Raw genomic sequence first — 26954 nt, 5'->3', positions numbered from 1 at the left:
ATTCTGTCAGATATTTGCAGAAGTGTGTGCTATTTTGACTTTTTCACTGGTTTTCATCATTAGGCAAGAGAACAAGGATTTTCAGCTTCTCTTAAGCTGGATTGACATATCTTAATTTGGTTTAACTTGTCTTTTGGGTTATTCTATAAGAATGATTAAGAATTACAGATGTTGCCAAGATTTCTAGTGTGTAGTCTAACCACACATTACAAATTCTGTGTGGTAAGGGGATCTTCCTGTGGATCTTACCTTAAAGTTTATTCTATTAAGGGAGGGGGGGGGAGAAAATCACACATTGAAGTTCTTTTTCTCTGATAACAAATCATCAAAACAAACCCAGCATTTTATGCTGCTTTTATTTGGGTATGCAGATGAAATTAGCACTGCTACCGAAGTCAACAGAAGATGTCTTTATGAATTTAAAACAAATCAAACCCACACTGAAGTTCCCAGCAATCCCCATACCTGTTATATCTGTCCTCTTGTCACTTGCCAAACCATTCTTCAGCTGACTTTCTGATAGATGTACTCACCAGATGATTTCTTTAAATCATTTCTTTAAATTTGGGATAACACTCATTTATAGACAATCCCAGAAACTAAGTTCTCTCCACGTCAGTCACATAACTAAAAAAAGCCCCAGAAATTTTATGCCAGGTCACAATTTTCAATGTGCTTTTCATATTAAAAGTTCAGCGAATGTGTTACATTGCTGATGTTACCTATATAAGCCTCTCTAAGATCGTGGTGTGAGATGCAAAGCTGTGTTTCGTGTCAGGTACAAACAGGCGAAGTGTGTACTTGCGAATGCAAAATGTGTGGACATCGACAATGGGATAGTTGCGAATTCTAATAATAACTGAGGAAAATAAAGCATGGAAAAAGGCCTTTGAACCTATCTTTTGTTTGCAATTACCCCTGGTTGATTTAGGAGCATTGGAATTAAGGTGTTAAGGATGTTGCTTTTTGCTTGCGTTAAAAAAAAAAAAAAAAAAAAAAAAAAGCTCTGCAATAATAACCTTTTGAAATATAATTTTAGAATATTACTTGTATCCTTGCAACTATAGCTTTGGAATATATATATATAGGAAATATGCTTATCTCACGCCTTATTGAAGCAGAGAAAAACAGTTTGAGAAAGGAAGATGAACATCACCTCAAGGATTTATGGTTTCAACCAAAGGGAAGCTGGACATCACTGTTATGAGATTTATATCATAAATTCTGCAATTAAAAGGTGGACACATCTGGGGAACTGGACTCCACCAGATGGGATTCTTTCTTCTTTCGGAAACTGGACCATCACCATCTGGGGATACTCCTTTGAAAATACATCCTGAGAAATTAAAATCACAATAGTGTATAGAATTGTGATGTAATAATTTGGAATAAAAATTGCTGATGAGTAAAAATTAGAAATAGAAACTGTTGAAAAAAACGGATGAGTACCCCTATAAATACCTGTAACCATCAATTATCAGTGTGCAGTTGGAGGGAAAACTTCCCCCACTGTACCCAGCACTGTATTGCTCATATTTTACCTTATTAAATAATAAATTGATTGCTGCTTGAATATTGGCCCAGTCAAGCTTCTTATTCATAACAGATTTGGTACGTTGGCCGGGAATTTCCAAATCCTTTGAGGGAGACTCCCGATTTTGGGGAGGCGCCCCACCTTGGAGGCTTCTGCCTCCGGTGGCCCTGAGTGACGGGGGAATCTCTCAGGGAAGAGGAAATCCATAAGGTAAATTATGAGCAAAGAATTTTGAGCTCCCGGAGTAGACTGCAGTGAATTCACCTGTAAAAACTTATGCATGAAGACCCAGGCGAGAAAAGGAGGCTGTGAGTATCGCTTGGTTTGGTGGGATAAGAACGGGTGGGTGTAGGTGTGTGAGAGTGTGAATGGTGTGTGTATGAGACGTGACCTAGTCACGACACGAGAATGGAGTTCTTCTAACCTTGGTTTCGCTACTCCACAAGGGGAGCGGCACGTGAAGGAACAAAGTGTGTGGAAAAGGATTCTCTGTATGTAAAATGTTGGGGGTGGTGAGATAAGATAATAGTTATGGAGAGGAATTTGTTTTCTTTTCCTGGTAGAGAATCAGAGGCGGGAGGCGTTAGAAGGGACTTGTTATTAATTAAATTCCTGACAAGAAAGGACTAAGGTCTGAATAAGTGAGGTCAGAGTGAGTGAGGGTACACCCGTTCGGTGGAAAAATGGGTCAATGCCAGAGCAAATACCCAGGAGCTGGTATAAACCAGCAGGAAAATAAAGGTACTGAAAGTACTGGAAAAAGAGGGAGCATTTTGCCAGATATACCCCAGGACAGCCCCTTAGGGTAATGTTAAAATTGTGAGACAAATGTGAATCCAGGAGAGGAAAAATTAAAGAGAATATGATACAATATTGTATGGTAGAATAGATTAAAGAAATGATACGACCTGATAATTTATACTGGCCAATGTACAGGTCATCTGAAGGGTGGATCTGTAAGGCCTTGAATGCCTGTGTAAATAAAAAGGACCCTATTAACCAAGAAGAAAGCGATTATGCTGCTTTATGGCATGGGTCCTGGCCTACTCCTCTGTATGCATTAAAAATCAAAAAGAAAAGGGATCAGTGGGACCCCTTAGATAACCTTCCCCCCCCTTATCTACCACAGCCAGCTGCACTGGTGCCTCATCCAGCACCTAACCCGGCACCCTTTACACCCATTCCAGCACCCCCTGCACCACAAGCCCCGGTGGCTCCGCTCCCATTGCCACAAACCCCAGTGGCTCCGCTCCCATTGCCACAAGCCCCGGTGGCTCCGCTCCCGGTACTTGATTCACTACCAGCACACAGAACGAGAAGCCAGGAAAGGGCACGAGCAGAAAGCAGTGGGGGTAGCAATAAAGAAGGGAAGGGGGGGCAGCTGTACCTATTGAGGGAAGTACCATTAGTAGGAAATCAAGGGAGACCAGTCATCGGGTATGTGTCAGCACCCCTGAACACCGGACATGTAAAGGATTTTAAAAAAGAAATGGGAAGGTTACTTAAAGATCCTCTGGGGGTGTCTGAAAGGTTAGATCAGTTTCTAGGATCCAGTATTTACACCTGGACGGAGATTCAGTCAATTTTAAGTATTTTATTTACAGCAGAGGAGAGGCAGCTGATAAGGCAGGCTGGCATGAGAATTTGGGATAGAGATCACCAGCAGAGACCTTTAGGAAAAATGAAATGGCCCCTAACTGGGACCATAACAATGACCAGGACAGGCAGAATATGGTGGATCTCAGGAATATAATTATTCAGGGAATCCGAGAAGCAGTCCCCAGAGGGCAAAATATTAGCAAGGCCCTGAATGAACGTCAGGGGAAAGATGAGTCACCCATAGATTGGTTAGAAAGGATGAGTATACAAATGTATTTGGGATTAGATCCTGATACAGCAGTGGGGGAAGCATTAATCAAAACACAGTTTGTGGCAAAGTCCTGGGAGGATATAAGAAAGAAACTTGAAAAGTTAGACGGTTGGCAAGAGAGAGGTTTGCAAGAATTGTTAAGGGAAGCACAGAGAATTTATATTTGCAGAGATGAAGAAAAGGCCAAAGCCAAAGCTAAGATCTTTGTGGCTGCGGTAAAGGAGGTACAGAACGGTGGTGCATCTTCAGGGAATGCTAAAACCATGAGAAAAGTAACAGGTGAAGGTTCTAAAAAACCTACCTGCTTTTACTGTGGTAAGGAAGGGCATGTTAAAAGGTTTTGCGAGAAACAGGAGGCAGATCAAAAACTGTTTGACCAGGATTAATGGTGTCAGGGGCTCTATTTATTAGGGACCAGACCATCGCAAGAGCCCTTGATAAAATTAAGAACAGGTCCCGAAGGTGAAGAATTCACCTTTTTAGTAGATACAGGTGCCGAAAGATCAACAGTGCAAAGATTACCAAAAGGATGCAAAATCAGCAGGAAAACAGCTCAAGTAATTGGAGCAAAAGGGGAGGCCTTTAAGGTTCCCATTATTGAACAAGTATTAATTGAAGCTAAGGGAAAAGTGGATATTAGTAATCTATTACTAGTTTCAGAAGCAGAATGCAATCTTTTGGGGAAAGACCTGATTCTTTCATTAAAAATTGGCATCCAACCCCAAAATGATCAACTAACAGTACAGCTGTACAAATTGACAGAGCAGGATGAGAGTAAAATATGTCCTGATGTCTGGTCCACTCCCGGGAAAATCAGTAAATTAGATATAGAGCCCTTAAAAATCACCATTGTAAACCCTGAGTTTCCTATAAGAGTGAGACAATACCCTATTCCACTAGATGGGAGGCGAGGGCTGAAGCCAGTAATTGAAGAACTCTTAAAGCAAGGCAAGTTAGAAGAATGTCTGTCACCCCACAATACTGCCATAATCCCTGTGAAGAAAAGTGACGGCAGCTACCGTTTAGTCCAAGACCTAAGGGCTGTTAATCAATGAGCAGCCACAAGATTTCCTGTGGTAGCTAACCCATATACATTACTAAGTCAGGTTTCCTCTGACTATACTTGGTATAGTGTAGTGGATTTGAAAGATGCCTTTTGGTCCTGTCCTTTAGAGGAGGGATGGAGAGACTATTTTGCCTTTGAATGGCAAGATCCAGACACAGGGAGAAAACAACACTTAAGGTGGGCAGTACTTCCACAGGGCTTTACTGAATCCCCAAATCTTTTCGGTCAGGCTTTAGAAAGAATTTTACAGGATTTTGAAAGACCAGAAGGAACTAAACTAGTACAATATGTAGATGATCTATTAATTGCAGGAGAGAATCAGGAGCAAGTGAGAGAAGCAACAATCAGTCTGTTGAATTTCTTGGGAAAGAAAGGCCTAAAGATTTCAAGGGCTAAGTCACAATTTGCTGAAGAGGAAGTGAAATATCTAGGTCACTGGCTGAGTAAAGGAACAAAGAAATTGGATCCTGAGAGAATATCGGGAATACTAAGTCTACCTTCACCTAATACTAAAAGGGAGGTACAACTCTTAGGGTTATTGGGATATTGTAGACAATGGATAGATAGATATAGTCAAAAGGTGAAATTTTTGTATGAAAAACTAACAGTCAATACAATGAAATAGAACCAGGAGGATGAAAAACAATTTAAGAATTTGAAAGATGCTCTAATTCAAGCCCCAGTACTCAGCCTACCTAACTTAGGTAAACCTTTTCAATTATTTGTAAATACGGCTGAGCAAACTGCTTATGGAGTGCTCACCCAGGACTGGGGAGGAGACAAAAAGCCGGTGGGGTATTATTCAAAATTACTGGACCCTGTTAGTTGGGGATGGCCAATATGTTTACAAGCTATAGTAGCAACAGCCCTTCTGGTTGAGCAGGGTTCTGAGCCAGAGTAACCTTAGGAGGTTAGCAGGTAACCTTAGAGGAAGCAAAGAAAGTTACATTTGGAGCTCCCTTAACAGTATATACCCCTCACAATGTCAGAAACATATTGCATCAAAAAGCAGAGAAATGGCTCACTAATAGCCAGATTTTAAAGTATGAAGCTATCTTGATACATTCCCCTGAACTGGAACTTAAGGTTACTCTGGCTCAGAACCCCGCTCAATTTCTTTATGGGGAGCCAGCTGAAGAGCTTGCTCATAACTGTGTGGAATTAATTGAATTACAAACAAAAGTGAGACCAGATTTAAGTGAGACAGAGCTATCTAGTGAGGAAAAATATTTTATCGATGGTTCGTCAAGGGTGATAGAAGGGAAAAGAAATTCAGGATACGCTATTGTAGAAGAAGAAAATCTGTCTGTAATAGAACGAGAAAAAATAAGTGCTAGCTGGTCAGCTCAGGCTTGTGAATTATTTGCTTTTTACCGAGCTTTAGAACTTTTAAAAGATAAGGTGGGGACTATTTACACTGACTCAAAATATGCTTTTGGAATTGTACACACATTTGGAAAAATCTGGATGGAAAGAGGTTTGATAAACACTCAAGGGAAGAAACTGATCCATCAGGAGTTAATAATCAGAGTGCTTGAAGCCCTGAAATGGCCTAAGAGAATAGCTGTAGTAGATGTAAGAGGTCATCAATGAGGGTCAAGCTACTTAGCAAGAGGAAACAACACAGCTGACCAAGCTGATAAGGATGCAGCCTGTAAATTAAAAGAAACTATCCAGCTGAACTCTATAGCAGAAATTCAAGAGGAGCTGCCAAAAAGTTACGGTACTCAAGAAAAAGAAGCTATAAAAAGATTAGAAGCTAAGAAAGAGCTGGGAAAATGGGTACTATCAGATGGGAGAGAGATTTTACCTAAAGCTTATGCTAGAAGGATTCTAAGCCAGTTACACCAACAGACTCATTGGGGAACAAGAGCCTTATGTTTTTTAAAATATTATGGATGTATTGGAATTTTTGAAATAGCGAAACAAAAAATCATTTTTTAAAATATTATGGATGTATTGGAATTTTTGAAATAGCGAAACAAATAACACAGGGGTGTTTGACATGTCAAAAGGTTAACAAAAAGGTAATGAGACAAGTTCCAACCGGTGGTAGAAAAATAGCCTACCGACCATTTGAAAGGGTTCAGGTGGATTATACTGAATTACCAAGGGTGGGCAGATGGAAATACTTGTTAGTATTAGTAGATCAACTAACTCATTGGGTGGAAGCCTACCCGGCTGCCTGAGCCACAGCGAAGTTTGTGGTTAAAATATTGTTGGAACAAATCATTCCTCGATTTGGGGTTATCAGGGCCATTGATTCTGATCAAGGCTCCCACTTTACTTCCAGCATCATAAAAAGAGTAACACAAGCCATGGGGATTTCCTGGGAATATCACACCCCTTGGCACCCCCAGAGCTCTGGGAGGGTAGAAAGAATGAACCAAACAATAAAACAGCAGTTAACAAAATTAATGATTGAGACCCAAATGTCATGGGTAAAATGTTTACCTTTAGCATTGCTTAATATAAGGACACTTCCAAATGCAGATACGAGACTTTCTGCATATGAGATGCTTTATGGAATGCCTTATTCCCAGGAAGTACCCCAAACATCAGTAGTCATAGCTGATATGACTATTCAAAAATACATCCAGAAGATGGGACAACATGTCCTAGAACTAAGGGAGAAAGGGGTAATTGCTCAATCAGCCCCTCTCAGATTTAGCATACATCAAATAAAACCGGGTGGCTGGGTGCTGATTAAAAGCTGGAAGGAAGAAAGTTTGTCTCCTAGGTGGGAAGGTCCATATTTAACTCTGCTGACCACTGATACAGCTGTCTGAACTGTGGAAAAGGGTTGGACCCATGCGTCGCGGGTCAAAGGACCAGTGGAACCACCGACAGAGACGGAACCACCGACAGAGACGCCTGCTGAATCCCAGTGGAGAATTGCATCTACCCCCGGAGAACTGAAAATCAAGTTAAAAAGGGACTGATGTATGTCAGGAAAACGCTCCTACCTTAAGCTGCAAAACCAATTGTACTCACGAGAGGTAGAATGTGCTTCTCCAAACTGTAAGTGTTATCCATGGGGTTGTTTTAAGTGTATAGAGTGTGAAGAATTTTGGTATACACACCTACCAAGGGGACAGGTCCCTAATGCTCTCTGCTGTAATTGTATGAAAGAAATAGAGAAAGAAACTGATAAAACTTTGTGGGCTGCAGTAAGGAAAGGATATATTAAAACAAGAGATAAAGATTGGTGGAGAGCCTGGGTACACGGAACAAGAGTAGGAATTGATTTGCAGGAAGTACCAAAGGCCAAACTAGAAAAAGTAGAGTGTGACAAGGGCAATTGGATACCGGACGAATATCAAATTAAAGCAAAAGAGTGGCAGGAAGCCAAGTATCGCTGGAAGAGGAGGAGGCACATACACCAACCCTACTGTAGTCGCATATCCCCTGAACTCAGGGGCCAATTGGCCTAAATTAAAAAGAATCGGACCATGATCACGATAAATCGAGATCTGAAGGCTCATGAGGCAAAAGGCAAAAATGAAACAGAAAATATCAGTGACTAAATCCCAAGGTATAAACTCTGCTACCGAGAAGATCTACATCTCGGCCCTTGGATGCAACCCAAGGGGCCTTGAGAGAGGTAGAGAGTTAAACCCCTTGAGGATTATTCTCACTGTATTGATCATGGCATCCCAGGCAATGGGCCTTAGCCTCACTCCTGAACTCCACAAAATCCACGAGCAAGCTGCAAGATCAGAGCCTATTGCTCCAGCTGTCTGTGACAAATGCAATCACACTGTCTGGTTCGGGGGAAAAATGGAATCAATGTTCATGGCACATTCCCATGCTAGTGAAGTGTGCTATGACCATAACCAATTAAAGATGTGCACTATGGGTGGAAAATTATACTGGGTTGGAGAAAATTTAAAACATGTCAAGGTTTCTATCAAGGATGGACCTGTGTTAACCAACCTTCTCAAAGATGATGATGAACAAATTTGTCTGTGATACGCCAAATTCTTTTGTTTAGCAAGAGACAGAGAAGGAAGAGACCCAGAGAGTAAAATAAAACAAATGACTCAAAAATTACAAAAGCAAGAATCAGCAGCAAAAAAGAAACGGGCAGAACAAGAAAAGCTAAAGAAATTGAGTGAAAAATACAAACAGTTAGAACAGCAATATGGTGATTGGGGTTTTCTGACTTCAAATAAGAACCTTTTTGTAGATCTAATGCAAGAAATTGCCACAGAATTAGAGTTATCCAACTGTTGGATTTGTGGAGGATTAAAATCAGCCAAAAAGTGGCCACGGAGAGGTGAGGGTCTAGCTCCAGAGCAATTCCTAAAATGGAACCATACTCAAATTTCCAAAACATTGAAGTGGCCTGAAGGATGGATTTTGAATCATCGAATAATTGAGACAGTTTGCATCAGCAAGGAGGGGAGAAAATATACTGAAGTGGTAGGGTATACTCCCTGCATGTCTACTTTAGCCATGAATTCAAACAATAATGCTAGAACTTGGCAGCCAACACCTCCTGCTAGATACTGGAGCTTAAATAAAGAGAAAAACTGCAAATGGAACAACAAAACAAAGTTGTGCTGGTATAAAAGTCCTGGAGCTAACCTTACCAATCCCTGGAGACCCTAAGAATGTACTGGGAAAAACCTGAAGCTGTAAATGACCCATGGAAAGACCCAAATGGTATATATTGGATTTGTGGGCAAAAAGCTTACAGTGAACTGTCCCGTAGAGGGAAAGGATCCTGTACTTTAGGGATTATACAACCCTCCTTCTTTGTACTACCAAAGTCCAAGAGTAACCTGTTAGGAGCACCCTTATATGAAAACCTTAAAAGGGAGAAAAAGAGAATTGAAACTGGAGTTTCCAAGGGCAGAAAGGGACCAAAAATGGAGAGAAGAAGAGTGGCCGGCGGAAAGAATAATAGATTATTACGGGCCAGCCACTTGGGCTCAAGATGGAAGCTGGGGATATAGGACCCCAATTTACCTGTTGAATAGGTTGATCAGACTGCAAGCAGTGGTAGAGGTAGTCTTGAATCACTCCTCAAAGGGCCTGGACTTGTTAAGCTGGCAGCACACTCAGGTGGGGGCTTTTGTGTATCAGAATCGAGTAGCCTTGGACTATTTGCTCACTGAAGAAGGGGGAGTGTGTGGGAAATTCAATGAGTCAGAATGCTGTGTTGAGATTAATGATTACAGAGAAACCATCCGGGATTTGGCAGCAGAGATCAAAAGGGTGGCTCATGTCCCTGTCCAAAAATGGAATTCCATTCTTCAAGCCTCATGGTGGGACCAGATGCTTGGAGGAAGAGCTTAGTGGAAGAAAATAGAGTTCCTGATATTGTGCTCATTGGCTGGGTTATTGTTTCTACCTTGCCTTATTCCATGTTTTATCTGACTAATCTACCCAGTTATCCAAAGCATGCAGATGGCAGTAACCGACTCGGAAATTGTCGCTGTCGAGGCGGTCACGACATAAAGCAGAGACCACAAGCAGTCTCAGTTGGCAACACTTTATTATTGAATATGGCTGATTTTTATACACTTTCCAATTGTTTATCCTTCTTCTATCTTTACTATTGGCCACAATAAATCAACATAATACTATTGGTGAGAAGTTATGGTGACTTAATTAACTTTCTAAAAATGTTTCATCCAGCTGCAAAGTTCTTCTATCTTTCTTCTCTTGGTCTCCTTGGTTACAGCCTTGGAGAGAGCTCCTTATCAGTTTCTTCTTACTTCTCAGCTTCTTCTCGCTCCTTTAGCTAACAGGCCCGCTGTTAGCCCCTTCCACAGGAAATGGCTACTGGAGAAGTTGTTCGATTTGAGAAAAGAGCTAAGATAACCAAAATAATGAAATTAAAGAAAAGAGACCAAAAAGAGAAAGCTTCCAAAGTTTTGGCCAGATTTGAAGCCCAGACACGAATGAGTAAGATAAATGAAAATTTATACAAGCAGGTGGGGGACTGTGAGATGCAAAGCTGTGTTTCATGTCAGGTACAAACAGGCGAAGTGTGCACTTGTGAATGCGAAATGTGTGGACATCGACAATGGGATAGTTGCGAATTCTAATAATAACTGAGGAAAATAAAGCATGGAAAAAGGCCTTTGAACCTATCTTTTGTTTGCAATTACCCCTGGTTGATTTAGGAGCATTGGAATTAAGGTGTTAAGGATGTTGCTTTTTGCTTGCGTTAAAAAAAAAAAAAAAAAAAAAAAAAGCTCTGCAATAATAACTTTTTGAACCTTTTGAAGTATAAGTTTAGAATATTACTTGTATCCTTGAAACTATAGCTTTGGAATATATATATAGGAAATATGCTTATCTCACACCTTATTGAAGCAGAGAAAAACAGTTTGAGAAAGGAAGATGAACATCACCTCAAGGATTTATGCTTTCAACCAAAGGGAAGCTGGACATCACTGTTATGAGATTTATAGTCTCTGCAATTAAAAGGTGGACACATCTGGGGAGCTGGACTCCACCAGATGGGATTCGTCTTTCTTCTTTCGGAAACCGGACCATCACCATCTGGGGATACTCCTTTGAAAATACATCCTGAGAAATTCAAATCACAATAGTGTATAGAATTGTGATGTAATAATTTGGAATAAAAATTGCTGATGAGTAAAAATTAGAAATAGAAACTGTTGAAAAAAACTGATGAGTATACCCCTATAAATACCTGTAACCATCAATTATCAGTGTGCAGTTGGAGGGAAAACTTCCCCCACTGTACCCAGCACTGTATTGCTCATATTTTACCTTATTAAATAATAAATTGATTGCTGCTTGAATATTGGCCCAGTCAAGCTTCTTATTCATAACAGTGGCATTTTCCTTATTGAAAGTGTATTTTTCCAAAGCCTCTTGAAAATTGCATAAACTCCAAAGAGTTATGCACATATTAGTTGGTATTCCCTTCTATACCTTCGCAATGTTACCATATTCTTCGTGGGGAATTAGACAAGCTGTAGCATTAATGTCCCACAGCTGCAGAGTTCCCGACTCTTTGAATCCGATTGGTTTTTTGGTTTTTGGTTTTTGGTTTTGGGGTTTTTTTTAACAGCACAAAGTTTGTGTCTGAAATTTGAAAGTCTCTACCTTTCCCTGGCTGAACTTTTGTGTCTTCTGAAAGTCAAACCAAGACATTTGTGCCACGTTCGGTCCCTCACCAAACACTGATCAAATGCTCCTCGCCGTCCCCTCAGGCGTTTCCCGCCCTTTTTGCCCGCCGCGCGCTTCCCGCCTCAGCGTGAGGGGGACGAGGAGGGTGAGGAGGGTGAGGAGGAAGGAGCGAGGCGGAAACCTCCCCGGTGGGCGCCGCGTACCTGGCGGCGCTGCGAGGGGCGCTGCTGGCGCTGCAGCCGGCCCGGGGCGCCGGGAGGAAGGCGAAGGAAGGTTGGCCAGCCCCTCAGCGGCGCCCAGGCCGGGAGCAGCAGCGCGGGGCAGAGGGAGAAGAGCCCTGAGGTGGCCGCAGCCACGTCGGCTGGACCCCACAGGTGGAAGGGGCGTCGCAACCACGGGACGAGGGGAAGGGCCGGGACAAGCAGCAGAACCGAGTGAGCGGTGGACGGGAGATGCTGAGGGACGGGCGGTGCTGAGGGACGGGCGGACAATGGCATCTTTTTATCCAGGGTATAATTTGATAAGAATAATATTTTAGAAAGGGCAAGACATTAAAACCCAGCATGCACATTGTCTGTGGAAGCACCTGAGCCACATTGCTTTTGGAAGCATTTAACTCGTCAGAATCCTTGTCACGACCATAGCAGAACATGAAGCCTCACTAAGTTGACACATCTTTCCAAAGCTTTTCCCAGCTTTATAAAGGAATTTTCCCGCTGTCAGTAGGCTGGTGAGAGTACTGTTATTTTGGCATGCTTTTTAAATGCTATTTCAGATAGATCTTGTTTTGTTTCCTCCTTCCGCTCTGCACAGCCGATTTTTTACTATAAAATCTGCCATTGAACATGACAGAAGTCACCAATATGCAAGCTGCAAGCGATTCCCTGAGTTTTCCCCTCAGAAAACACGGGGGTGCGGCGAATAACTATGAGGAGCAGCAGCGATGCTTGTCCGTGGAGCTCCGTGTCTACCCACACCAAACTGCGACGGGAACAGCAGCTCACGGGAGCCAAAGGCTGCAGCCAAGCCCAGGTTTGGGGCATCTTTTGCGCGGCTCCTGCTGTACCCTGAGGGTCCAAATCCCTGTCACGCAGATTCCTCAGCATCTGCCTTCCCTCAGCTCCAGCCGTCCCCGCGCTCCGCCCGCTCTGGCCGCGATCCCGGTGCCGGCGGTGGCCCCGCCTGCCGTCGCTTGGTTGCTGCGCCGCTTCCGTCGGTGGGGACCGACCGAAATGGCGGCGGCCACCACAGCCTTGTCCCTCTCCTCCGCCTCCTCCTCCTCTGCCGCGCTGCTGCGCCGGGGCTGGGTGCCCCTGAGGCGGTGGCGAACCCTCGCTCGCAGCGCCAGCAGCTTCCCCCGCAGCGCCGCTAGGTACCTTGGGCCGATCGGATCTTTTTCCTCGTCATTCTCCTCCCTCCTTCTCATCCTCCTCATCCTCGTACCCCTCATGGCGCGGCGTGTCCAAAGGGCGGGAAACGCCTGAGGGATCAGCGGGCTTGGGCCCCCCGCGATCGCCCTTCGGGACGGATGCCCTCCGATCCCCGCTGCGTTCCGCGGTTCTTCCAAGGGGAAAAGGGGAAGAAGCAGCGGGAGAGGGGGGGGCGAGCGGGCCGTGGCCCTCGCCTTGGTGATCCATTGGGGATTTAAGCGGTGCCCTTGAAATTGAAGAAACCCCTCGCTATGTGACCTTCCTGCCCCCTCCCTGAGGGGAGTCTGCGAGTTTGCTTGCTCCTGATACTTTAAAGAGCCTGTCAGGGAATTTATACAGAATTACCGTGTATATTCATCAATTGGTGGCAAACGGGGCATGCTTTGGTGCACTGGGGATCAGTGTCCTGACAATAATCACCCCATGCATTTAATTTATTGTGCTGTCTGCAAATGGATTCTGGTGTTGGTTTTGCAGCACTGCAGCTCTGAGCTCTTGCCTGGGTGTGCATGGGAGGGTCTGTTTGAGCTCCTGCTTATGAACCTTTTCGTTTACATGTAATTGTGTTAAGACCTGCCTGAAAGCTGACTAAAGAGGTTCAGCACATCACAAGTGCTAATGCTGAGGGCACTGGCTTTGTGATTTCAAGAATGAAAAGATCAGTGAGCTGAACAGCCATTGAAATAAGCATCTGACCCCTTGGATGTTCTGTGTATTGAGTATTGATTCTGTCAGTTTTGGGAGAAACAGCTGTATTTCTGGGCCAGAGCGTATCCTACTTCTGTGCTACGTTGCTAGTAACTGTTTTTTCCAGTTCTGCAAAATGTAGATGTCCCTGCATAATAATTTTCCAGAGGATTTTATGGGGTGTGGAACATGTCCTGTTGTGATGCTGGATGTGATCTCGGGCTTTTAGAGTACAAATTGATCTAAAATAGATCTTAGTTTGTGTCATGGCCTGCAAGTCACCGGGTTCATAAACAAGAAGAATTTTCTGTGGTAAATCCATGATGGGTTCAGAGTAAGAGCATCCCTGGGTGGGTGGGATAACAGTGGGACAGGATGGTGCAGTGACATATTAAGTCTGTCATTTAACTTGGTCATGAAATCTGTCACAAATCTATCATTAAACCTGTCATTGACCAACACCTGGTCAATGTTTTAATGTGTGTAAAATTTACAATAATAATTATTCATGACTTAGTTTCAATGTCTTGAATAGCCTGCTGCAGTGTAAGCTTTCTGTATAGGCAGTGATTTATTTGTTCATGCAGTTCTTGTGTGATATATCCATCAAAGGACTTATCTAGGTTCTAAACCTAAGAAGCATCAACATATTTCAGTATTTGCTATTTTTATATTTTACAGATGTGAGAAGTGCTATGTACTGACTCCCTTCCCATCAGCAATGAAATATGAGAACTATATCTTTGAGGCTTGGACAAAAAATAGTGTAAATAATGCTTTGTCAAATCAATTTTTAGGGAAATTTGAGGAGGGAAATGGGTAACCTTCCTTAAACCAGTAAAACTTAAGGGAGTAAGACCATCCTCATATTTTATTCCAAAATGCAGGAGTTCATGTACATTTACGTGGCTGGCTGTGTGTGTTGGGAAATGAGTTGTGGCTGGTGAGCTTCTCTTCCAAGTGCACTGATGGCACATCCACACTCTTCAGGTAAGAGAGTGGATGTGGGCACACAGGTTGTGGAATTGGGAGTGGGGCTGTGGCCGAGCATCATCCCCAATGGGCTCCAGCTCTGAGCAGCAGGTGAGCATTGTTGAGGGTAATGAGCCACGGAGTGTCCAGGGGCACTGACCAAGCACCACAGGGAGCAGAGGGCACACAGGTGCAGTGCATGAACCATGAGGGTATGAAAGGTTGAACAAGAAAGAACAGAGGCTTGTAGCCTTCTGGATTGTGTGCTGTTACTCTGTGTGGGTAAGGGCATGGAGTGATCTGGAGAGGTATGGGGTCACTCTGTATGGGTGAATGCTGAAAGCTATCTGCAATTATATGGTGGTACTTTGTGTATTGTGGCCATCTCAACTGTGACAAGTGGGAAAGCACTCCTTTTCCTGTGTGGGTTTGTAGTGTTTTAGTGTTTTTGAAGTAATATTTGAAGTACTGCTACATGAATCAAAACATTTGGGAGTGTTGAAAATGGTAGAGTACACACTTGAAGGTGCTTTCTTCCTGGTGCAATTTTAGCCCTAAATACCGTGTACCTTTTTGTCTTTATAGTGATGAAGCAGCTGTTATCTCAGGGACGAGGCTTGCACACCAGGTTTTGAAAGAAGTTCGAAGGGATGTGGAATCGTGGATATCTGCTGGGAACCAGAGGCCTCACCTCACTGTCATATTGGTAGGAGACAATCCAGCCAGTCACATCTATGTCAGGAACAAGATAAAGGCAGCTGCAGCTGTGGGTATGTCATATGAGTGTTCCTGTAGTAAGCTTTAAAGAGAAAAAAATAAAGCAGGAGGAATCCCCTTCGTGTCTTAATTTAATTTTGCACCAATTTCTTCCACGTGTTCTCTGATGGACCTAAGGAATTGCATGGCTGTATGGAGAAAGTAGTTTTAATGTGATTTGAATGGGTGCCGTAAGTTTCATTTTGTGTTTGGAAACAGTTCTTAAGAACCAGACTGATTTTTGGACTAAATAACTAAGCTGATAACTCTGTATTCTTATTCTGACATGTCCTCTGTCTTTTGTTTTTATCAGGCATTTCTAGTGAGATCATACTGAGGCCTAAAGACATTTCACAGGAAGAGCTCTTGGATATGACAGCAAAACTCAACAAGGATTCCAGAGTTAGTGGTTTATTAGTTCAGCTACCTCTCCCAGGTGTGTGACATCTTTGTCCCACTCCTCGTATTACACAGTCCATATAAGAGGAAAGAGTTGAATAGTTTTGGGTTGCAAGTGTACCTTAGGGCCATAAGAAACTCTTGAAAGAGGACCTGCATGAGGAAGGGTTAGGTGAGGTGGTTTTTGTTGAATATGCAGTTCATTTTGAAGAAAAAAAATTTCATATGTAAGACTTGCCTTTTTTAATGATCTGTCACAGTGGTGTTTCAAGGCATTTCACATAATTTATCCAGTTTAATTTTTTTTTTTTTGAGATTGTTGCACTGGTTTGCCTTGAATTTTATGCTTTCATCCTCTATATCATGCAATATTATGGTATGTAGCAAGTGATGCTATAGCCTTTCTCATAGTGATTCCAGGTTTTGCCTTAAACATTCAACATTTATTTTCATTGTTAGCCCTGGTGTTCCAGGTGAGCATTGTGCGAAGGTCCTAAAAGCCTTGACTAAATTTTTGGGGTTTTTATTTACCTTCTCTTAATTTATAATAAAATATCACTGGGGAGTAGCTGGCCAAGTGGTATTTTTGCAGGGATAAAACTTGCAGAGAAATAAAGAACTAAACTGAAAATGTTTTTTATCTATAAAACAGCCAAAATGAATATTATGAAGGAAGAAATGCTTTGGTTGTATTTGTAATAAACAGGAGTGCTCATGGTGAGGAGGGTTTGCACTTGGTGGTACATGAAAGCTGCCCAAAATGGGCCATGTAGTGAAATAAATTCGCCACAAGGTGGGAGTATAATACAAGTCAGGAGCCACATCCTGGCCTTCGAGGTAGGAGCTGATGGAATATGGACAGTTTCCTTTGGAGGAGCATCTCTCCCAGTGCCAGAGATTCGCAGCAGCAGGTGATGTAATTAACAAAGTTTAATTGCAGCCATGAGAACTGCAGAAGATGAAGCACCAGCAGCTTGGGGATGGCAATCATCCTGTCTGAAGTCTGCAGCAAAGGAAGCAGGCTTGTACACTGGACTCCCAGTGTTCCCTAAAAATGGGAGGTGTCATGTGTCTTGCTGGTGAGGGTACTTAGGGGAGTGGTTAGGTACCACTCATAGAAGTGCATTTATGAGGAGAATATCAGGTTGCTAAAGTCTGCTTTCATCAGTGCACAGTTCAGAACTTCTTTTAGTCTCAAAATGTAGTGAATTTAAACCTGGTCAACGTGAGGAAAGAAAAAAAGCATGATGATAATTCTAGCTGTGTCAATTGAACTGTTTGATGCTTCTGTGCTGAAATGCTCAAGTCCTTAAGTAAGGATTAGTCCTAAAATTGTTTGGAGATTCCTCCCAAGAAGTGACACAATAACTACATGAAGACTAATTAGCCTCCCTCCAACCTATCAGACAGGCATAGCTGTTGCTTGTGGTAGGAAAAGCTTTAGAACAAGTTAATCCATAGCAGAGCTCTGTCAATATTGCAGTGTCTGTATAGTAAAATGTGCAATTTTTCATGAACTGGAAATATTCAGTAAGCTCTTTCTGTGAGTTATATTGTTATTCCATAACAATATAACTCAGTTAAGTGGTTTTTTTTCCTCTAAGGAACTTAATAAACGAAAGGGTTAAAAGTTAATTTAGCTCGTTTTCCAAATTTTATTTGCCTTGTAATGTTGTAATGAAGGAGACAAAGCTCAGAAGTTGCGAAAACTCTGTCAGTGGAGGCTGCTTATTCCAGAACTGAGGTTGTGGTGTCGGGTCTGGGGCTTTTTTGCAGTAAACTACATAGGGTGTGGCTTTTGATCAATTTTGGGTTAAAAAGGGAATCAGAAATAGCTTTGTTCTGTTGCACTATTGTAAGCTGGGGCAACTTAACTTTGAGGATTGTAATCTTTGCCTCAGGAGAAATTCTTTTCTGTGCACCTTTTGAGTGCATTTCTTGTGATAGTTTTCTAGAAGTTTTCCTTTTTATTGGTTTGAGTTGCCTGGGGGAGGGCCACAAAATATTAATATATTTGCAACAGAAGATGAAAATCCATGCAGTATTTTTTTTCAAATGCCTTTTGTGCTATGTTATTATTTTTAATACTCTTCCCTTTTGAAAACCAGTCTTTATTTTCCATGTCCTAGCACCAGAGACAGTTGTTGTGTAAATAGGAGTTTCTCTGTGGGCAAATGCTTGGCTAGTGATGCCCAGTGTAGTCCTGCAAGTTCAGCCAAAAAGGAGAGGAGAAGTGTAGGGAGTAACTTGGCCAGGGGAGTGGCTTGTAATGACAGCAAGGAAATTTGTATGGGTATCAGCTCATGTTTTATGAGACTGACAGTAAGATAATTAAGAAATTATTTTGTTCCTCTGGAAATTAAGGCATGTGGGAGCTTCTTCTCTGGCTCACAGCTCACTTGTCCCAAGCTGTGCAGCAGCATTTCCTCCCAGTACTGTAAACCTTGTTCTGGAATTCTGCAAATCAATTTTGAATGTTGAAAATATCCATGTAAAGCATGATTTTTTTTCCTTTAACATAATTGTGTCCATTATCTGTGTAGTTTTGGGAAGCTAAAGACAGTGTGGAGGAGGTGTTTTTCAGAGCAGTGTTCTGCTCATCCTAGGCACAAGGAAAAGCATGGCTGCCAAGTTTGTGTTGGAAGAACAACTGACTTGCCTAAGGGTAACAAGTTCTCTTTTGCAAAAGCCATTTAATAGGTTACTCCAAATTTCTTCCTTGGTTTTGTTTTCTTTAATTCCCAAGTTGACATAAAAACAGGGTTATGGTTGCTTTCAGTCTCTGTGAGGCAAGTTTCAGTTCTGAGAGACTCTTTCATCAATGTACTTAATATCTTAATTTCCAAAGTCTTTTCTCATTAGGATTCAAAAGCAAACTTGCTCTCATCATAAAGTGGAGAATTAAACTGTAAATCTTAGCAGCCTGGTTTAACTCTTGGGGTTTTCTAATTGGAAGTCTTTTAACAGGAGATTAGCATGGTTTAAGTTCTACAGCATGCTTATCTTTTAATTATCTAGCTCCTTTTAATAGAAAACCACACAAACCTACTGAATTAAAACATCCTGTTTATGTCTCTAAAATATTTTACTGGCAACATCTGAATTTCCTTGTTGATGCTTATTTTCCTTTATTTGGTTTTTTTAACCTCCTGTAGTGCTCTCTGACTTGGACACTGGGACATTTTGCCGCACAGTTGCAGGATTCTGTTCAGGTTGTGAGTCACGTAGGGGATACAAAAAGCAATTGCTTTGAGATGGAAATGATAAACCCCCAGCCTACTTGTCAGGTTTAGGGGGAAGTACTTTGGTTCACTCTTACTGGTGCTGGGGAGGAACAACCAAATTCCCAGGAGGCTCAGTAACAAACAGGTCATTAACTCATAGAGGGTCAGTGGCTCTTGCCCCATTTACCTGCTCTGGGGGTCAGCTTGACTTTCTCCCAGACCAAACCTTTCAACAGGACTGGGTTACTGCAGGCTGTGGGTCAGTCAGTGCCATTTTGGGGCTCTCAGCAGGCCGTGGGTCAGTCATTAAGCAGTTTGCTTTTTGGGTTGGTATGGGATGTTTTGTGGAGCTGTTCCTCTGTGGTGTTATGTATTCCAGGTTTATGCTTGGGATTGTAACTCTGCAGGGAGAGGTCTGGCAAACACGTTTTTTTCATAATTGGTACTAATGTTTATGCTGTGTAAGTTTTAAGGAGTTACAGAGCTGTCCTGTATCATCAGTGCATATGAAAAATATTTAGTATGAGTACATATGAATACAAAATTTGTGCAGGCAATGCCATTTAAGCCATATTCAGTGTTTTGAGATCAACAATAGTGTACTTCATTAAAAAAGCAAGAAGACACCAAACTGTTTGCTATGTTTTGGTCCTACTGATGAACAGTTGACTAAAAAAAGGTGTTGTTGGAAAAGGAAAGCTAGACCTTCAAAGTTACTTCAGCTTGAGATTTCCATTAATTTGTTTAAAAATTAGCTCATGTGTCCTCTGTGGGCTTAGAAACCAGAAAAATGCATATAACTGTTCTCCTGTGGTGGTTTGTTGGGCTTTTTGAGTCATTTCATGTTTAAGAATTCTGTGTTGCAGAAATGACTTCCTTAAATATTTCTTCTAATAGTTACTGTCCTCATTCTCAGCTGCATACTGGGCTCTCATATTTTGACAGAGTCTGTTGTATCAACACTGTGACAAATGGCTTAACCTAATCTTCAGTAAACTGTTTGTTTGAAAAGGTAAAACTGCCTTTAGGGGCAGTGTAGCTGGCTCAATCAAGAGCAGTAATTGATTACCCTGGCCAGGTCTGGGCTGTGTGATGATGCATTGATGGCACCTGATGGAGCTGTAGCTGAGGAGGGCTGTGTGTCTCCTAGATCACATAGATGAACGGACAGTCTGCAATGCCATCACCCCTGAGAAGGATGTGGATGGGTTCCATATCATGAACATTGGGCGGCTGTGTCTGGATCAGCCTTCCATAATCCCTGCCACCGCTGCTGCTGTCTGGGAGATCATAAAACGGACAGGTAAGAGACTCTCCTCTCCTGGAACTCTTCTTGTCCTGGGAGGTGAACAAGGGATCAACTCAGGTGTGAGCTAAAAGGTCAAGGTTCTCTAAATGTGTTGGGCTGATTGAAGAACAAACATTTAGAGTATTAATCTGAATAAGGAGCTGCCAAGTAGATGGCCACTTGTGCCATTAGCACAGCTATTACTTAAGTGTGGACAGTAGTATTTGGTGGAACACTTCAGTAACTTTCTGGGTTTCGTAATTTTGCAGGAAATTTTCTGTGCTGTTGTTGTTCTATTTGTCAAATAAAAGATGGGATGTGTAAGTTCTTGTAGAGAAGGGGGAAAAACAAGAACAAAAAATGGGAGCACTTAATTCAGTACTGGAAGGGGAAAAATGCATAAGTTTTCAATAGTTGTAATTTTTTATTAAAAATGTACATGTTCTTACTGGTAGACATAAGTACATCCTGTTGTGGCTGGAGCGAGGAAATTAAGTCCTTGCTAAGGGTGATTCAGGTACCCTGAATGAGCTGTCAGTTTTCTTTCTCTGAGGTGAAAGCTGAAAGTTGTTTTGTGGATTCATCCCTCAAATTCAGCCTTGTGGATTTTCAAGTCATGTTGATGTCAGCAGTCCACAACCATAAATAATTCTGTCATGGGGATTGAGAAGAAGGGTTTAGATATATCAAAATACTGGAATATAATTTTTTACTTTTTTTTTCCTGCAAGGAATACAAACATTTGGAAAAAATGTTCTTGTAGCTGGAAGATCCAAAAATGTTGGAATGCCTATTTCAATGCTTTTACATACTGATGGAGAGCATGAAAGGCCTGGAGGTAAGTCCAGGAATGTTATCTCAATGTTTCCATTTGTGAAGTCCTGAAAATAAAGCTGGCTGGAGGACTCAGATTAAAGAGCAAGCTTGCCACACTTGTGAATACTTTCAACCAGACCAAGAAAATAAATTCGCTAACACATTTCCTGCCTTATTCTCAGGAGAGCAGTTTCTGGACTTGGCTTTTTCTGGTGTTAAGTCATCACTTCTTCCTCCGTTTGAAACAGCTGCTATTTCAACTGATCCTTGAGGGTAGCCTTGAAGAGCTGCAGAGGCTCCCATAATGTTTTTACAGTGTAGCTGTTTATGTGCCTTACCCTCATGCTTGTTCAATATTGATTTGGTTGGTCATACACCAATGAGCACACATGTACACATATGTATACATGTACACACACAGATTTAAGTATGAATAAACAAAAAGGTGTGGCATGACCCTTGAGTTGTGCTATGTCAGTGAGGTGTTGCTTGTAAAAGTACCTGAATGACCCACCAAGGAACTCTGCAGTGTGAGTACCATGATTACTTGTTGGCCTGGGGGCTGTTTCTGCAGTGCAGTTTATATCCCTGTGGAAATTGAGTTCTGTGGTGGAAATATTTTTAAGGAATCCTAATTACAGAAGCCTACATGTGCTGCTAAAATAGTGCTGTAGAAATTAAAACAAATATAGCTTAGATAGAATGCTGCCCTTTTGCCACTTCATTTTGATGTTAGAAACTGCCGTGGTGGTATCCACAAATGAGGTAAACATGGATATTTAATTCCAGGCCTGTTTAATTGGAGCAGAGTGAAATCTGTTATTAATATAATAAAATGCTAAAAGCTTTACACTAATCATAGAGTTGGTTTTTCCATTCAGCCTCTGTGGGAAAGTTGCTATTTGGAACTTCTCTCAGTGCCTGGATTGTAATTACCATTGCTGCATAGTTCTGGTCTCATCCTCATTCCCACGGAAATTAGTAGCATTTTTGCCATTTGCTGCAAATATTGGGTGACATTTGTTATTGGCAGTGTAGCTGATGTTTGAAGTAGGCTTGGTAGAACACAAGGTCATGTTACAGACTACTTACACATTTCCCACCTGGAAATTAGGGGACCTGGTGACCTGTGATGCTTTCAGCAGCCTGTTGCAAAACCCTCAACAGCTGCATGGGCAGTTTCTTGCTGTAACTAAATACTGTTTGCAGCTTCCAGCTTTTGAGTGAATTGGATCCACGGCTCAGTTTTGTTGTCCTGTATCCTGGGTTTCTAGTTCCTGTTTAACTGTCTGGTAGTGCAGCTTGTTTTGGGGGGTCAGTCCATGAGATTTTTGTGGTTCTTCATGGTCTTCTGCCAAAGTTGTGGTTCCTGACATGTCAGAAGACTTTGGTTGAAGCCCTGCTCGCTGGCGTTGCCAGTGGTTCTAGGTATGTCACATATTTGGTGCAGGGACAGAAGAATCTTCATAGTCCCTTGCTGACACTGGAGCCTGGATACAGAAAGTGTTAACTCACAGAAGTTCTTTGCCTAATCTGAAGAAATGGATTTATTTCTCAGGTAGTTTCATAGTTTTCCAGTCTGCTGAGTGCTGGCACACAGTATAAAATAGCTGTCAATGAGAAAACAAAGGAACGTGTACTCCTCTGATAATGAGCTGGCATTAAATGTCTGTGCTTTGTACATGATGATAAATAATTCTGTATTTGGGGTGATCTGGTGGAGTTTTCCCTCCCTGACTCACTGATGGGGCTCTCCTTGAAGATCTGCTTAATCTTCTGCATTTGGGTTTAATTTCTGCTTTGAGCAGCAAGAGGTTGGGCTGGATTGCATGTGGAAAGGAAGGGAGGCCAGGCCGTGGTTTCAGGTTTTTTTTCTTTTTTGAAACTCAGGAGGATAGGGACCAGAGAAGACCTACAGTGAGATGCTGAAAAAACTTTCTCAGGTTATCAGTCAGGAAAGAGGTTTTTGCATCAACTGGGCTGGTTTGATTAATTTTTTTAAAATTGAGAAATGATGCAAGGGGTGGGTATACCTGGTACTACTTTTTTTTTGTTGTTGTTGTGCATTTTGGTTGGTTTTCTTTCTAGATTATGAACAAAAATTTCAAGTTGGGGACTGTCATAATTTGTGATGTTTCATATGTAGATGCCCTCATGTCCTGCAGGTGGCAATATCTGATCAGATGGAAAAGCTATGTGAACCCCTTCCAAAATAAATATTGTTCTGTGTAGTCAAGAGACTATCTCTGTTTTGTAAGCTAGGGAATTGGCTTGGGAGTATGATGTGGAATCTTAATTGTTAAATATATTCCTCTTCTTTCAGCAGAAGTAGCAGTGTAAAAGTAGTTGTTTATTTTCTGTTTGGGCATGATCACAAATAAATGGAAAACCTCCCCTTTCTGAGGTGTCTGTAAGCTTCTGGACTGCTATTCTCAAGGTAGGGGCTTTTTTTTTTGCTTTTTTTTTCTCCTTTCATTTTTGGTAGTGAAGGCAGTTACTTGGTTTCAGGAGCTGACTACAGACACATTCCTCACTAAAATCTTACAGGCAAATTAGCACCAATTTTATTCCTTAGAGATAACCTTGTAACTTTGGCTTTTGTCCATTGGTTTTTCTCAACCTTTATGATGAGTCATGATTGTGATTTTGGGTGAGACATACTTCTTTTGCTTAAAGCAGGTATTGGAAGAATACAGGCTATTTTTTTAGCCTGTACTTTTCTGTTTTTGTACTTTTCTGCAAACGTTTTGATCTGCTTGTCTTTGGGGAGATGATGCGCACTGTAAAGCCTGAAGAAGAGGGGTGAAAAATGAGGGGAGAGAGCAGTGAAGCCTGGACGCAGAAAGGTTGAAGATGAGATGCCTGAGAGAGTTAATGAGAGGCACATATTAGACCAGTCAGATGCATTCCAAAGGAAGCAGATGTGATGGTCATGTCTGAGAAGGCAAAAGGTTTTAGTTTAATTGCAAATAACATGGCCTAGGTGTCTGTGATGAGTAGAAGGCAGAGATGGGGGTATGTAACACCTGAACACTGTGCAGTAAAAATAATTACAGAGCAGGTTGGAAGCAGTCTTCTTGGAGAGCTGTTCTCTTTGCTGCTTTGGACCCTCTCCCTGTGACTGCTCATGTTGTGGTCTCTCCTCAATATCTCCATCAAACATCACAAGGGTTTTTCATGTCTTACCAGGAGAGTTTATTCTGCAGGAGCAGAAAGATGTGTGCTTCTTGTGCTTCTACTGGTGATCTTGTATTGAAGCTTTGGTGTGGGGCAAACAGCTGAATCTTGTGGCACCCTCTACACACTGGGCTTGGTAAAACACACAGGGTTCTGTGCTGGGTTTGCTTTGTGGAGTTCCACTGAATGTAACAAAGCCATGGAAGGGAGTTGAGTCCACAGTATGTAAATGAATTCATCCTGCAAGAATTTTTAAGAACAAATGTTTTTTCATATGTGCGAGCAGCAAGTCGTGTGAGTGTTCTGCCTATGCTGATTTAAAAGTCACATCCCAAGACAAATCTGATCATCTGTTCTGTTGTTAATGTACCAAAGTAAGTAATTTGCACCTGAAGGTAAATGCTGTGCTTTTTATAGTATTTTACATCTGACAATTCATTGTTTTTCTCTTCTGTTTCAGGTGATGCTACAGTGACCATTACTCACAGATACACCCCAAAAGAGCAGCTCAAGATCCATACACAGCTTGCTGACATAGTAATAGTTGCTGCAGGTAATACTCGTTGGTGTTGATGCTCCAATTGCAGTATTTCAAACCTTCTGAAAAGAGGATTTTGCAGTCTGTGTCTGTGGCACTGGCTGTTTCACTGAATAATCAGTGCTTGCTGAGGGTGTTGCAGTAGGTAGGATTTATCACTGTAGGAAGGGCAAGTGATTTGGCTCTTTGTTCTTGCCCTTCACATTTGCAGACTCATAAACTCTTTCTTGTCACATGCGACACCTTTCCCTTAGGGAGACTTTGGGGTGAACTCAAGATTGGGAACCAGTCAGTGCATAGTTTATACAGGTGTAATTATGTAAATTAAAATATTCTCTGTGCCATGGAAAAATCATGAGTCATTTAAATTTTGACAGGAGGGTTTCTTTCAATCAGCTGGATCCTGCATTCATAAACCCACGGTATCATTCCATTGCTGTTAGAATTAAGGCCAACCTTGCCAAATTAACAGGAGGTTTGGGTAACCTATGTTAGTAATGGCTGGGGTTTTTTCTCTTTTACAATTATCATGTCAAGAGAAAGACAATGGTAATTGCCTAGAGGAAGGGGACTGAAAGAGCAGTGTCTGTACTCTTGAAGCAATGTAAACTGAAATACTTGGAGTTTAGCTAATCTTTCCCAAAGAAACAAGTGGAACTCTGCTTCTAAGCAGCTTTTTTATTTGTTTACAGATATTTGAAGTAGAATTACAAAATAATTTTAAAAAATCAAATGACCCAACTTAGTATGATCTTGGTAAAATTCTGGGTCCCTCTGCAGCTCAGGGGTATCATCCTTCTCTTGTACTGTTTTGTTGGACTACAAGAGGATTGTCTTTCCTCTTTTCTGCTCCCTTTCCCCCTCTTTCTCATCCTGAAGACCCAAGACTTCCTTATGTATTTTCTAGATGAAGACAGGTACCTGTCTAAAACTTGTCACTTTGTGTTGAAGTGAGATGCCCTTGCCTTCAGGGTTTAACTTCACTGGCAGGCCAGGATCAAGAAATAACTTATTTATCCCACATCTAATTGTTAACTGTGGGCCTGACCAGAATTCACCACTGTGAATAAAAGACAGCAATGGTGTGCTAACTGGAAATAAACCAGTGACTTTTAATCCAAATTCACTGCTTCCAGTTTAGTCATTGCTTATGATTTCTGTGCTGAACATGGTTTGTCATTGTTTATGCTTGGAGTTAAATGGTCCAGTAGCCATTCAGCCATGTTTACCTTTCACATTATTTTCCTTCTATAATTTGTAACAGGAGCATGATACAACACTCATTACACAACTTGAGATATACTTGAAATGATGAAAAATCTTGGGGCTAGGTTGTGCAAACAGCACTCAGCCCTGCCCTGGTGTGTGCTCTGGGGAAAGTTGTGTTTTAGAAAGGTGGAATCACTCCAAGCTTCCTTTTGTTACATGAGAACTGTGCATGTTTTACCTCTGGGATCACGCACTCCCTGGAAAGGGGTGATCTGTTCAGTGAGTGTTACCTTTCTTGTGACTTACACCTTACCAGGTTGGAACAGCTGCTTTTACAGGCCACTGCAGAAGATGTGCAGAAGAAGAGAGCTTTTTTTGCGTGTGTCTGCATTGGAAGACCAAGGTTCCTTTTCCTGCATGGTACTTTTACAAGAGCTATCTGCATCCTGGCTCCTGATTGGTGACTTGTTGCAGTGAGTCCCTTCTGATCAGGTGCTCCACCTCTGAGTGCTTTCCTGTTCACTTGCATTCATGGTTTTGGTGGTACTTCAAATCAGGTGCTTCTTTTCTCTTACTCCTGAATGTAAGAAGATCTGGCTCTGTGTGCTCTCATTTGCCCCCAGGCTTGGGGCACCAATTTTCCTGATTGTAACTATCCATGCAGTTGATTCCTTCTTATTCCTACCCAACTCCTTGCATCTTAAATTCCAGCAGGCTGCTCTTGTCCAGCCTACCCCTCCCTAAAATTTCTTTCAATAGCACACAGCTTTTGGATTTCTAAGGCATTGTCTCCTGTTAAGCACACCTGACACTTTGTATCTCTCTGCAGGGGTTACCCCTCTTGGCCTGCACTCCCTGTCTGTATAGACATC

At 41.9% G+C, this 26954-nt stretch overlaps 1 protein-coding gene across 5 annotated transcripts in view; it reads left to right on the top strand.

Annotated features, from left to right (window-relative positions):
• The first annotated feature begins 12774 nt into the window (after positions 1–12774).
• The window catches only part of LOC129120876 (bifunctional methylenetetrahydrofolate dehydrogenase/cyclohydrolase 2, mitochondrial-like), a 35284-nt gene continuing 21104 nt past the window's right edge, over positions 12775–26954 (top strand). For 4 of the 5 annotated variants that reach the window (XR_013181979.1, XR_013181981.1, XR_013181980.1 and 1 more), the window contains exons 1-6: positions 12775–12958; positions 15261–15445; positions 15745–15867; positions 20205–20357; positions 21073–21180; positions 24796–24888. Coding sequence is in view for 2 of the 5 variants with exons in the window: in XM_054633683.2 (XP_054489658.1) it covers positions 12819–12958; positions 15261–15445; positions 15745–15867; positions 20205–20357; positions 21073–21180; positions 24796–24888 (802 nt within the window). In the remaining 3 variants the exon portion in view is untranslated. The remainder of the gene's footprint in view (positions 12959–15260; positions 15446–15744; positions 15868–20204; positions 20358–21072; positions 21181–24795; positions 24889–26954) is intronic. The other variant, XM_077176913.1, reaches the window with a different exon arrangement.

This window comes from Agelaius phoeniceus, chromosome 4, assembly GCF_051311805.1.
Source record: "Agelaius phoeniceus isolate bAgePho1 chromosome 4, bAgePho1.hap1, whole genome shotgun sequence".
NCBI lineage: Eukaryota > Metazoa > Chordata > Aves > Passeriformes > Icteridae > Agelaius > Agelaius phoeniceus.
Note: the sequence above shows the minus strand (reverse complement) of the source record. Positions and strands in the feature narration are given on the sequence as shown.